Source organism: Micropterus dolomieu, linkage group LG01 (assembly GCF_021292245.1).
Source record: "Micropterus dolomieu isolate WLL.071019.BEF.003 ecotype Adirondacks linkage group LG01, ASM2129224v1, whole genome shotgun sequence".
Classification (NCBI taxonomy): Eukaryota; Metazoa; Chordata; class Actinopteri; order Centrarchiformes; family Centrarchidae; genus Micropterus; species Micropterus dolomieu.
The window spans coordinates 37,668,400-37,682,543 of NC_060150.1; the positions used below are offsets into that span (position 1 = coordinate 37,668,400).

The window sequence follows — 14,144 nt, forward strand, 5'->3', positions numbered from 1 at the left end:
GATTATTTAGTCTGATGTATCCAATTTGTGAGTAGTTCCAATAAAAATACTGAAGATGGATTTGTTCTTGTTCATCAGGTTTGTGCTGCAGACATACAAACTAACAGACAAACTGACTGAACTATCGACTTTCCCTTTGTCAACTTTTTCAGTCTGGTACATCTGCTGGTTTTATCACTATCACCCCTGCCCTCCGTAAGCCAATAATCTAGAACTGTCCTACAAAACAAAGTTTCCAAGCTTCAAGAAGGAAAGGAAGGAAAACAAATCATGGTAATATAGAATGGCATTGTTTGTTTCACCATTCAGCTGTTTTAAGACTCTAACAGCCAGCCCCATGCATACACAAACACATTTATACACACTCAGAAAGGCATGCCATACAGAGGGGAGAGCTGAGCTGTGAAGGATATCTGTCAGACTGTAATGTGAAATTAATGTGCTTCATGTTTAGATAGACGGTTAAGGCTCAAACCAGACGAGTAAAAAAAAAAAAAAGCCTCCTTTTTCAGTCAACTCACTGTTCAGTCAGACACTAGACAAAATGTACTTTTAAATCCAGGACTGTCTGCTTCTCCTCCTCTCTTTTCCTCTCCATTTCAGTCTCAATTTCAAGGCACATTATTGCACACACCAGAGTTTCGTCATGCACAAAATACATGGAACTGCACGAAAATACGTTTTTCCTTTATTGTGCAATTGATAGTAATCATTGACATACTGTCTAGAAATAAAACGTAATTTTTCTTCTGGTATCGTTCTCTCCTCTGCTTTGTCATGGTTATTGCTTAAGACCAATCTCTTCCTCCAGGGACATTTGCTTTCCAATGCACAAACCCCCACAGCTATGGTAGTTTTACTCTGCAGGAGGCAAAAACAAACTCTGGAACAGATTATACCCATCCTAGAGAAATGTCTAAAGTGAAAGAAATTATGAGAAAATGAACATAAGCAGGTTGATTATTTAAGTTCAAATGCAAGCTACTTATATACCAACTTATATTGAAGTTTTGATGCCCAAAGGTAAAAGCTCAATCGTGGTGCAGTGCAGCACACTCTGGAAAAGGGCAGGGTGGGTTTATCGTTAAGTATGACCAATACCTTACTCAGTCTTCCCCCTGCTTATAGTGATAATCATGTGCATTTAGCCAAATGTTATGGGATAGGATTCTTTTTTTAAATAATCTTATATTTAATCTTTGGAGAATATGTGTTAATTTAAGAGATTTTGGTTTTATATAATGTACTAATGTAGGTTGTGTTAATTTGTGTATAGCAAGTTGCTCCACACCTGTTGCTAATGAGCTAATTATTGATGGACTTAATATTAAGATTTCATGTCAAAACACGCAAAGCTGTGTTTTTATTAATAAAAGAGTATTTTGGCACATACGCTGTTGAACTTGGCTCCGGAGAGTTGTTGCAGAGCAGCCCTGTTCTGGAAATAGCCAGTCACGTTGTTCTACTAATATTTTGGGGAAAAACCTTGTTGAATAATTTGTGTTAGGTTTTATCAGAGGACAAAAAAATACACAAAAGAGGTTTTGTGATATTGAAGAGGCTTATGTGTGTGTGCATCCAACCACTCTGTGCAATCTGCCACTTTTTGTGCCTCCACCAGCTTCATACCAGCATGGAAAACAGCCCTGTGTTTGTTTCTGTGTTCAAAGCCACTATTTGTGATTGGTCAACAGTGACTGATGATGTTGATATGATCTCTCCTTAAGGCTGTATAAGTCTTTACATTACTGTAGTATTAGTTTAAAGTGTAATATAGGAACGCTGTTTGTCTGAAGCCCAGATAAATGGAAGCTTTTGTGAAAATCACGAGTCATACACCCAAAATATAAACTAATTAATAATAAAGACTCATATCTTAAGTGTCCCAAATTGACAGCGGCTTTCAACAGACTAAACTAGTCAGTTGTGTTTGTTTTTTCTTTTGCCCGTCTAACTCCCTGCCCAAGCAGTATCACGAGCGCACACGCAATGTCACTCTGCTGGTTCACAGTCTCGGTCTGTCTCCTTGGCTTTGATGAGGGCTGAAGGTGGCAGGGCACCCCTGGGGAGATCTGAGACCCAGTCACAGTGAACAGTCTGGGGCCCCTAGGCTTTGAACGTTGGCCAGTCATGTCCTCTTCAAGCCCTCTCAGTTTGAATATCATTATTTTTCCTCAGCCCAGCACAGGCTAATAGTTTTATTTTGCTTTTAGCATTTGTGCTTATCTATTATTAGTGGTAGCTGCAGCTGTAGAGTAGAAACCACAAGGTCTATGGACTTACTGCCTCTGCTCTGTGTTTACTGCAGTTCATTGCTTTGCTATATATTTGAACAACATTACTGCTTTCCATTCTTACTTAATGTCATGGAAAGGGCAGACACTGTGTTCTGTGTAGATTTATAGCCACTTTAGTGCATCAGTCAGATGGTGAGGTTGGTCGGGCCAGCACTTTGTAAGATATTTCAGTATGGACCAAACTACTGGACAGATTGCCATGTCATTATTATACAGGCATTCATGTTCCCGAGAGGATGAACACTACTGACATTGGTGATCCCCTGCCCATTCATCTAGTGTCATCAGCAGGTTGACATTTTTGGTGTGCAATATCTTGACTAAGTACTGGATCGCTTGCCTTAAAGTTTGCTACAGATATTTAAGAGAGGAGAAATATGAATGACTTTGATGATCCCGGCTTTGACTTTTCATATGGCACCATCACGGGGGCCAGTTCAGTTCATGACCATGATGACATTCCCATCAACCTAAGCTGCACTGTGCAATCAGGAAATATTAGCACGCTAACTGGCTAAACTAAGATGACAAAATCAGCATGGTAGCATTGTCACACTGACCTAGTTAGCATGCTGATGGTAGCACTTAGCTAAAAGCATGGCTTAATTTGCATCCTCCATGGAGTGAGAGTGATGGAAAGACAATGGGATGATGTAATTTCAAAATATGTCATCTTCTGAGGGCAACTAGTGTAGGACAGGCAGGCCTTGCTCTCTGCTGTAGTACGTCTCTATGTGTGTGTCACTGTCTGTGTGTGCGTGTGCATGCACATATAAATGAGCAGTGTTCAAAACTTGGAGGCTAAGACATAACAGCTGGAGTCTGGCTAATGACTGGCCTGTTTGTTTTGAGTGAACAGATGGACTGGTGAAAAACTATGTCTCTGATGTCACTCACTCTACTTCATGCCCCATTGACCCCTTATCGCTCACTCACTCACTCTATTTTGATCCATCTGCCTGTGGAGCTTTAATAACGTTTTTCATTTGTGGGGACTGTGTAATACATGAATAAGGCCTCACACACAAAAACATACACACCTCCTCTCTCCTAATATATAGGCATGGCAGACTGAAGGAGGGAGGAAAGTCACCAACATACCCTCATGTACACACTACCCATAATAAAAAGATGTCAACCTGATTGGATGGAAGATACTTCAAAGGATTCCAAAGATGAATGGCTTCTATATAGGTTTGCCCCTGCTGATAAGGTTAGGAGACAATAAGACAGGAGGAAGAGAGAGAGAAAAAGAGAAACACCTCTTTCATTTGTATATCATTGTTGATTGCTTTGTAACAGAAGGAAATGGGAAAATATAAGATATGTGTGAATTAGAAAACCAATGTACAGCAAGGGATGACTTTGGAACTTGGACAAGTAACACGTGCATTTCTTTCTTGCTATAAAAATGTAAAATATTCTTTAATGTAAACAGTCATTGTTGTTCAAATAGCATTTTAAATGTATCGATGTATCATCTATGGATCAGGTGGGGGTCAGGTGACTGCCTCTCTGTTGGTCCAATTTGTCAAGCAAAATGCATCTGTCTTATTTGTACGCTGAACTTTTTATGTCTACAAAACACATTCATTATTAATGTAGCCTGATGATCCGGTGATGGATTGGAGCTATAATACTGTTCCCAGAACACTTTGTCGATGTTATTTATCAAAACAACCTGCAGTTCTTTTAGTCTCTCTCTCTTGTTTTCTTCCACACTTTTCTTCTTCTCCCGTTCCTCCTTGGGTGATTCTTGCTATACTGAAAGTTAAGTCTCATTTCTCATTACACTGAGCTCAGCTCCAGTTGGCGACAGGGTTTAGGTTTTAAGTCACAGCGGAGCCCTGCAAGTTCAGCCAGCCGCACCGACCATTGATTATGTCTCCTCAGTGTCAAAGAACGAGCTTCATTTTAACATTTAAGACGGTTCTCTTCGCAGTCAGGGAAAAGGCTTTGCCATCAAAATTCCGCCTGTCTTCATCCGGCAGGGGCTCTCAGCTCCAAAACGGCATGACCCCAAGCCGTCATTTGCCATTTCTGTCTACGCCAGGCAGCACAGCATTTTCACCACTCAACTGTAGCTGACTCTGTTTTGCTAAGGCTGGAGTTGCCTATGTACTTCACACTCATTCTATATTCATGCAGGGGAAAAGAGTCAGTCAGGGCTCTTTTCCCCTATGCTATATTAGTGCTATATTCATTGTCTGAAAACAGGCTTGTTCCCTGAATATGTGAGACCCTAATTGAGGATGTTGCTGTTGGAACATAATGAGAAAAATGGAGGCTGGGAGAGGCCGGTGAGTTATGATTCTGATTATCATCAGACGTGAAACGTTATCTCTTCACATTAGCCTGTCAGGGTTACTCTCTGTGGCACCAGATACAGATAGTCCCCTCTTGATAGTTGAGTTGTGTGCGTGTTTGTGTGTCTATGTGTGCAGACAATAAAAAAAGGTGAGAGCGTGAGAGCTCACAGAGTGCTTGTGCTACTGTTAACGCACCACTCTCCCCTCTGACACACAGTTCAATGGGTTCCCTCCCACAGTGGATTGATAGTCGTGGCAGTGTGCGGAGAGGCTGAACAGATTGCCGTGGTAACCGCGTCTGTCAGATCAGCCAATACGGTGAGTTTATCAGGCGGAGATTGACTCTGGACGGGGGTCTCGTACATTAGAGTAGTGTGCTCCAGCCTCCACCATGAATCCCAGAGGCACGGCCTAATGGATGTGACGTCAATACGGAGAGGGAGGACGAGGGACATTAATAAGAGCATCAGGGTAATAAAAGTGCCCACTTGTGCGTATGTGAGTCTACTTGTGTGGGTGTATGAGGGCAGATAGATGGTCTAAATGGGGAGCCAGGGAATTTAGCGTGAATCTCATATGCAAATGGATACACAGATCCAAAGCTGTTTGTTGAGGAGTATTTTTGAGGTTATTGTTAAAAGAAAGTCTCAGCAGAGCACCAGAGAGGGAGAAAGGTGGAAGAGAAAATATGGCCAGAACATCAGTATGTGCTGTATGTGCTTTGTGTGTCTCTGGCAGGTGTCTGTGGGCTGAAAGAGGATCCACACATGAGTATGAATAATAAAACAGACACGGAGAGACTGTGCTGCGCGGTCTCTCACACATGCATAAATGCAAACGCACACAAATGCACACGCACACACATTTTCCCACTCTGCTGGTGGATGAACAGTGCTTTAAGAATGTGGTCCGCATGGAGTCCTCCGAGGGAACGGGAAATTGGTAATGAGGGCTGATGGATGGTACTGATGGGGCTAAATTTGCAACACTGCAGAGAGCTGCGGAGGTAGAGATAGAAAGTATGCTTGAAACACTCTGGATCCCAATGCTGCATCTGTGTGTGTGTTGTTTACGAGCAAACCATGCCGTGTGTTTGTGTAGGAGAGTTGTGGAGGCTACTCTTTGGAAGCGGAGAGCGCTAATGAATCCAACTTACCCAGCATCCCTAGCTGCCTAGCGACCTAGCCTCTCAATCACTCTCAATGGGCACCTCTTATTTATAGAGCCATTATTTTTAGTCCTCTATAATTTCAGCCCTCTGCCTCTTGAAGAATTAACAGAAAGAACATTGGAGGGGAAGATAGAGAAGGAAAACTGGAGGACTGAAAAGATAAAAAAAAAAATCCTTTGCATCAAGTTCATTTTTCTATTGGTTTTTTTTTTGGTTTTTTTTACAACCTGGTTATTTTTGTTTGGCTTTCATTCCTACCAGTTATGAAAGCATTTTACTTAGGTTCAGCTAAAGGCATACACCATATAGGCGTGTCTTGGCTGCAGGAGGGCAGAGCTCCAGGGAGCTCCACATCTAAAAACATACTCTGCAGACACTCAGCTTACACGTATAGTTAAAAGAGGTTGCTATCTACTCTTATTAATCAGCCCAAACTGTTTGAAAACTTCGAGGACCGTAGACTGGTTGTTGTCTACTAGCCTGCGCCTTATAGTTGCTGAGATATTTCATTCTAAACCAAACCGGCCTACTGCTATTGCCATCCCTGGAGCCCCACCAGAAATTTGGTCTGCAAAATATAATGGACATTTACACGCAATTTTTGACTTCCTACTAAGTTTGTTAAAACTGGGAGTTTGTCTGATCTTCTGATGTATTCCTAGTATTCCTTGCCCTGACGGACTTTGTTCCAACAAGACCCAGTCTATGAAAAATCCTTTAGGCTCAACAGCTTGAGAGGAAGCATTCGTCTCTTTAGACACTGATCTATTGCTTTTTTTTTCGTCTGGTGACTTCCTCCACTCCCTGTCATTGTTAAGGCACATGCAAACTAAGTACCCGTCAAGGTAACGCCGTGTCATCCTTGTGAGCCATTTGTGATATCTGCCCGTCTCATGAATGATGATCCGCTCTGCCCTGAATGTTAAGTTCACCACAAGGTTGAAACCTGTCCATTTTTCTTTGGTTGGGGCTGTGAAATCCAAGCTCCCTGAGGTGGTTCTTGTTTGGTCCCAACTGCTTGTTCTCGAGGCAGGAAATCATTGGCCAGAGAGAGAACAACAGCGTTGGCCAAACATGGACTCCCAATGCACAGATGAAAAAAGAGAGGCAGATTTAATGGTTCAGCAGAATGGGCACACATAGAGAGGTGGGGAATACAGAGAAAAATGGATGTAGACTAACTCAATATGAGACAATCAAGTGAAACGAGAGAGTGATTGCTGGAAGACAGTCATTTATTCAGTCTTGAAAGCCTCCGAGCATTGGCACGGCACAGATCAAGTCCATGAAATCAAATCTTCATTGAAGGCAACTGTGTGAAACTGTTACATAACTGGTAAATAGCTACGAGTCAGACTTCACCATAGAAATGTAGGGTTGTGTGTATACATACATCTGTGTGTCTGTTTTCTACCCCTTCTGACTTGGGCTGCAGACCCTCGCCTCCAGGCACAACCACAGGAAAAGAAGAATAGACTTGGCAGGCCATGAGTTGGCCATCTGTTCCTGTGTATGTGGTCAGTGTGAATTAGGCCCTTCTGTCTATCTCAGACACAGACACACACAAATACACAATCCCATCCTCTCTCTCTAACTGGCTTTCTCATGTACTGTATTTCATCGAGCCTCTTACACACACAGGCACAGTGCATCTGGCTGTCCAGTCTGCTGTGTCTCGTGGCCATGTGTCTGAACTTCTGTTCAGAAGGTCTGTGGTTTCAGGGAGAAAAAATGGGGAGGAGGAGGTGGTGGTGGTGGTGGGGAGGAGGAGGAGGTGGTGGTGGTGGTGGTGGGGAGGGCTCATATTGATTCATACCCGCTAGCAATGCGCCAAGAAACTGCTTTCATAATCCTCCCTCTTAAATAATTCACCACTCGCCTCAAAATTTCATCAGCACCTACATATAGAGAACAATATCCCCCACAGCAGCAGCATTGTGAAGAAGGTGTGCATACGCGAGAGAGGAGGTGATGAGGCAGCTGAAGAGTGAGCAGGTGGGAGATAGTCGGGTGATGATACCCTTGTCAGAACCCAAAATCAAATATTACAGACCACTTGTGCAGCTGCAAAACATGCATCTGCGCATCTACAGACTTGACAGTATACCAGCTTCATGCCTGGGGGGTGTGAGACAGTGGTTTGACCCTTCATCTGATTTGTCAGAGAGATTCGACTAATGGCCATCCAGACCCGACTATCCAGACTTTGGAAACAGACATTTTCCTTATCTTTTCACCACTCCTGTCATCTCTTGCTATCCTACCTGTGTCACTCTCCTTGAAAACAATAGAAGGTACACAGTAGTCACAGTGTCCTTACTCCAGTCTCCATCCAGTGCAGGTTTAATTTACATGCCTCTATTAAGCGCGAGGTGACGCCCAAAATACATAAGCAGGCCAGTGTTGTCCTGTTTTCCTGTCAAAAGACAAGGAAATCCCTCCAGTGAGCTCTGTAGAAGGAAGCAATGAGCCATTAGCCCATTGCCACATATAAAACAAAAAACAGGCTACAGTTGTAACTGCCTCGTTATGTTAATCCACATGCCACTAAGTCCTTTCTCTAAGATTCTCCTGATATATCCAGCTGGTGCCAGCAGACACTGCCCTTGATTTACAATAAAAAGATTGCACTGTCCAAGTATGTCAACCAAAAACAGCATCAATACATCTCTCAGAGTCACCAAAAGAGGAGGCATTAGAGCTCATATCCTTGAAGATGTTTTGGCAACAGTGAGGAAAAGGAAGAAGGAAGGAAGGGTTAGGAGGACATAAGAGGGGATTTGTTCTGTGCCACAATTATGAACAATTTGTGCCATCCGACGAGTCCAGTTATTTAAAGCTTCAACAACAACTTGGGTGGTTTTTACTGACCACATCCCTTTTCATTATGATTTCCCAGTTCGCTGTGCACAAACACACACCAGCGAGCAGTAATGCAACGGCCTATTATATATTTTCATCAAACACTTTGCTAGTCATTAACAGTCATTAAACAGCTTGAGCTTTTAGAGAAATTCAGCAAGGACCCGACTGCATTTGTGAGAGACTTTGGCATAGATGTCCAGTTTTGTGCACTGCTTCCCCTTTCACACAATAATTCATATTTCTTTCTGATGGCAAAATCTAGACTACTGAGGAGGTAAATACAACATGGATTTGCTTCAGTGTTCCTAAAATATGTCATAGAGCATTATTTTCCAATTACAATGCATATGGAAAGAATTTGAATAGCTACACATTTGCAATGCATGCCTTTGTTTCTATGCCAGTGGTGTAAGTTTGACTTGGGCAGAGCTTGAGAGCTAGTAATATAGCTGCCAAGTACTATATTTGTCAAAAGTTATGTTATTATTCCTTAAGGGCAGTAAATCTGCACGTCCAAAGCTGGTGGTTGGAGCTCCTTTCTTCAAGAGTAATAACTCAGCTCTCATTCCTGTGAGAGCACTGATGTCTACAGAGGGTAAGCATTTTTTCACACTGTTTCATCTAAAAAAGCTGGATCAAAGTAATTTGGGTGAATAAATGAAAGATTTCGGTCTTTGATTTGGAGTTGAGATACTGTCGAAACAGTAATTAACTCATTTTACTACGAAAAAATAAAACAACCATCACTAAATATAATGTGTTTTAACAGTTAAGTGTGTAAGATTTTGTGGTAACTAGGGTTGCAAGCTCACCTCTAGGTAGCTACGGTGGCTGACACAACATCTGAGACAGCAGAGAGTAGTCAGTCAAGAAATTAGGTTTCTTTAGATAGATATATTAAGACATTATACTATTTACTTAATTATTCACTAAAACCATATGTTATTGTGACTTGGCCACTGACCGATAACCAATAAGCCAATAGTGTGAAACATTGTCACTGTTTCTGCACCACAGTCAATTTTAAACCACATAATCGATGAAGTTTATACAAACATTGACAATGTAAACATATTAATTTCTCCGTGATTATGGACCCTCGCCAAAACTGGCCCGTGGCCAGATTAAGGTGCTGTCATAGTGGCAACAAATTAACAGTGCTGAAATAGATCTCAGTCATGACAGCAACAGTTACTCACAAATCACTTCCTCTTTTGTGGTTTTGAAAATAAAAGTGCAAGAAATGCTTTATTTGAAGTTGAATTGAGAACTTTTACTTACTAAAATTCTGTACGACATTAAAAAGAGTCTGTAGCCTGCTTGACACACCTCTGAAATAGCCGTCAGGAGAACAAGAATTTCCTCTGCGTTGAGATACTGGGGAAATGTAAAAGTGTCCGTAGGTTGATGGATGCTGATCAAACTCCAGAACACACACTGCAACGCATGCTTTATTGTGAGCATGTGACATAGGGAACAACACTTTGTCCCAACATGGAATTGAACACACAACCTTCTAGGTGAGAGTCTCGTGCTTTACCAACTGAGCTAACCGAACAATGTTAAACTGCATTTTAAATTTTATGTCTTATGTTCTCAACCACCATCTAATGGATAAAAAAAAATCGCTCCGATGCAAAACTTATTTGCCAACTACAGCTGTATATTATTACTTCTTCTTCTTCTTCTTCTTCAAACAAACGTGTTCAACATAGTGACGAGTGTCTACACTACCAGAATTCTACAAGAAGAAGAAGAACGTAGTGATGAAACTGTTTGCCCGTTTACGGCTACTGTAGAAACAAGGCAGCGTAACATGGTGACATCCATGTAACAGGACCCACAGTGTATGTAGATAGAAATGGCTCATTCTAAGGTAATAAGAACATAACGGTTCATTATGTAAGATCTTTACACCACTGATAACATAGATATGGTTCTTCTGTCAATACATCCTCAGAAACATTACACACTGAACCTTTAAAGAAAATGTAAAAACAGTCTGATGTGTTATTTGGAAGAAACATTTTGTCCTCCTTGGCAGCCCATTCTTGCCATGCACCATATCCAGCTAACTCCACTAGACTCAATTTAGCCCATTTCCCTGTGTCATGCTGAGATGTTCCAGTGAACACTGTGAGGAGGGAAATGAATTCTGTGTGATAATAACATCTTCGGCTCCCACAGCCTCTTCTGCTCCCAACTGTCCTTGGCTATCGACAGGGATCCAACTGGGTGAAATGCTAAAAGACTCCTACTAAATTGACACTGTTTGAAACACAGATGGCTGTCAGCTCCCATGGTAGAAGGACGTCTTTCTGTCCAGCAGTTGACACATAGACAAAATGTAAGGAGAGGCAAACCAGTACACAGATATGATACAGTATTATTTAATTTAATCTTATCATAGATGTAGTACAGTTGGATCCAAATTCCTTAATGATATGACACCAGGGAAAACAAACCAGTGGAAGAAGATAGCAAAGTATACCACTCACTTTTACCTAAACGAAAGAATTCAGTACATTTAAATAACAAGTTGTATTATTACGCATTTTCAATGTAGTGAAAAAGTCAATGTGATGATTATTACTGGGTTTGTGAGAAGTTGGCCTCAAGTCATGACTAGCAGCAATATCCAAGTTGGCATTACATGGTACACAGAATTATTTCTGGCCATAATTATCCTGTGGCTCAGATTAAACAACAGAAATGATAATGATATTTGTTGATATCTGTTGAGTGTGTGATCATCCATCAGTGTGCAATATGGCAGAACATTTTTAAAGTTTTGCCTGTTTAGATGAGATATCGACCGAAGGATATTATCTCTTAGATAATGAACCATGCTCGTAATTAATTGCCACATAGGTTTACACATACAAAAGAATGTGCTAATGTAGATGCTTTGCACAGCCCACTGCAACATGCACAGATGGATGCTTCACTAATATCACTGATAAACATGCATGTGATACACATACACACACGTGTATGTACAATGTACATATACAAACATAAACACACACACACACACTACTCTGCCAATTTTATTTTTACAGCTCAAGTGATTTGAAATTTAGGATAAAGCTGCAGAGTGAGTGGGGTTCTCACTCTAGGTTTCAGCAGATTGACCTAAATATTGCAGTGAGGGACTTTGCCATAAATGGATTGTTCTCTTGAAACACTGCAGTAATAGGAGTGGAAGCTCATATTGTATTGTTCTTTGTTTTATCTCCTCATCCACTGCAGAGTCGTAACACTGAGATACAGGACTGAGCACACCTCATGCATGGAAACTCATGTGCTGTTATGTCTTGTTTGGCATTATGAGATAACATTTATATCCGGTATAAATATGGGATAGCAACAATATATAATACATATTCTGGGACAGTAACAATTATTTGCCTGCCTTGCCATATGTGACAAAATCAGATTTATAATAGACTTTGAACCTGAAGTGACTCTTAGTGACTGTTTGACAGCTGTTTTTAGTACATAAGTAAAAAAGTAAAATGTATTTGTATAGCGCTTTTCAATACATACTTCACAAAGTGCCTTACAATAGCATTATATAGCATATAAGAAAAAAACATGGAAAACCTCCTATGCCATGTGTTGAAAAACAGAATACATAGGCCTAATAAAAATACTCAACAAATACACGGTGCATACAAGTTACGCCTGTCTAAACATGTATGTCTTTAGCTGCCTTTTAAAAGAATCAGCAGGCCATAACGGTGTGGGCAGAGCATTCCATCGTTTAGGTGCTTTGACCTCAAAAGCTCAATCACCACAGGTCTTAAAGCAAGTGCGTGGGACAGACCACAAATTGAACTTATTTGACCCAAGAGCACGAGCTGCTGAGTAACGGTCAAGTAGTACGTTCTGCCACATATGCAGGAGCCTAGAGCCACTGTGCAATGCTCTGAAAGAGTCAGACTTTTACACTGGATCTTGTACTCAGCAGTGAGCCAGTGAAGAGATCTAAGTATAGGCGTAATAAAACGTGAGGAACGCAGTGTTCACAGAGGGTCAGCGATTCCAGCACGAGTCCTGTCGCCACAGAGCATGCATTAATCCAGCACATTGAGGAAGCCACTATGTCGTCATCAGCACAGGAAGCTTTTAGGGTGCAATTTGACGGATCACTTTAGTCACATTTGTCATAGACTGACTCAAGGCAACAGTTGTTTTCTGATGCCGTCAAAGATTTGCTAAATCGTTAATATTTGTGAATAAAGGAGTAAAGCAGGCCTATAATTTCAGTTCAGTTTGTTACAAACAAACAAATAAACAAAATTCTTATTGTCATCATTAAGACAAATTGTTCAATAACATATTCATATATAATATGCTTGTATTTTATGCATATATGGACATTAAAAAAACTACAGATTGTTCCTTTAAAGTCATCCATCTCAACTGTTTGGATGAGGGCCATGTCTTCCTTTTATAAAGCACTTCCACTGCTGTTTTTTGTTATCGCTGCAATCTTTCAGCCAATACGCTGAGATCTTGCAGTCAGTGTTTAAGTCACTGCAGGCACTGATGTCTGCATTGTGTTTTTAGTGTACTGCATACCCACTGATCAACATTTGGTTAGCTGGAGCTTGCAATACACTTTATACAATGTGACAATCAAAATCCGTGTTCTACGGTATACATATCATAGCACTTCTCCACCTACCTGTGCTAGTCATACCAGTTAAACCACTCATCCTTTGCCCCTTATTTGTACATACAGTATACATAGTGGTGGAAGAAATACTCAGATCATTTACTTAAAAAAATACTCTGTACAAGTATGTCCTGTTTCAGAATAATGTTGTTATATAATAATTATGTGATTAAATTATTATTGATGCACTAATATGTATATTACTTTAATGTTGCATCTGGGAAAATGGGGGCTTTTCTGTCGGGTAGCTGTGAATTTCTCCAAGGGATCAATAAAGATTTATCTTTATCCATGATAATACATCATAATTTGTTTCTTGATTATATTTTGTATAAATCTGAACCGCAAAGGAACTTGTGACTAAAGGCATACAATATATATTGTGCAGTAAAATGTTCAATATTCTCCTCTGAATTGTAGTTACTCAAAATTGTACTGAAGTACAGTACTAGAGTAAATTTTAGTTTCTACTACTGTATATCTGTGTGCATAATGTTTATATCAATGCTAGTTCCAAATTCAGATCTCTGTTTCGAGGACCGTATGCTGTCGAATATGGAATCCGTGTGAATCCCTGGTGAGAAGAACACCCAAATGGGATTTGCAAACAGGAAACTGGAAGGATGACTTAAAGCTATCCTCTTGTCCAAACACAAGTATAGAGCAAACACAGTCCCTGTGAGACTCTGACTCCCTTTATCTCCCATCTCTATCTCTCTGTGCTGTCCCATGTATTTCTCTCTCATCCTCGCTCTCTCTGTTAGAGCAGCAAGTAGAGGAAATGAGCACAGCAGAAGGAGTGTTAATAACTTAATTTA

The 14,144-nt window shown here is 40.8% G+C and overlaps 1 protein-coding gene across 5 annotated transcripts in view; it reads left to right on the plus strand.

The window, feature by feature from the left end:
* Positions 1–14,144, plus strand: part of LOC123982815 (sodium/hydrogen exchanger 9-like) — a 97,094-nt gene that overhangs the window by 70,435 nt on the left and 12,515 nt on the right. The window contains exon 13 of one of the 5 annotated variants that reach the window (XM_046068698.1): positions 9,138–9,237. The exons of 3 other annotated variants lie outside the window; for them this stretch is intronic. In XM_046068698.1, coding sequence (XP_045924654.1) covers positions 9,138–9,216 — 79 coding nt within the window. In that variant the 3' untranslated portion in view covers positions 9,217–9,237. Of the gene's footprint in view, positions 1–3,358; positions 3,452–9,137; positions 9,238–14,144 lie in introns of those variants that run through there. One more of the 5 variants, XM_046068695.1, reaches the window with a different exon arrangement.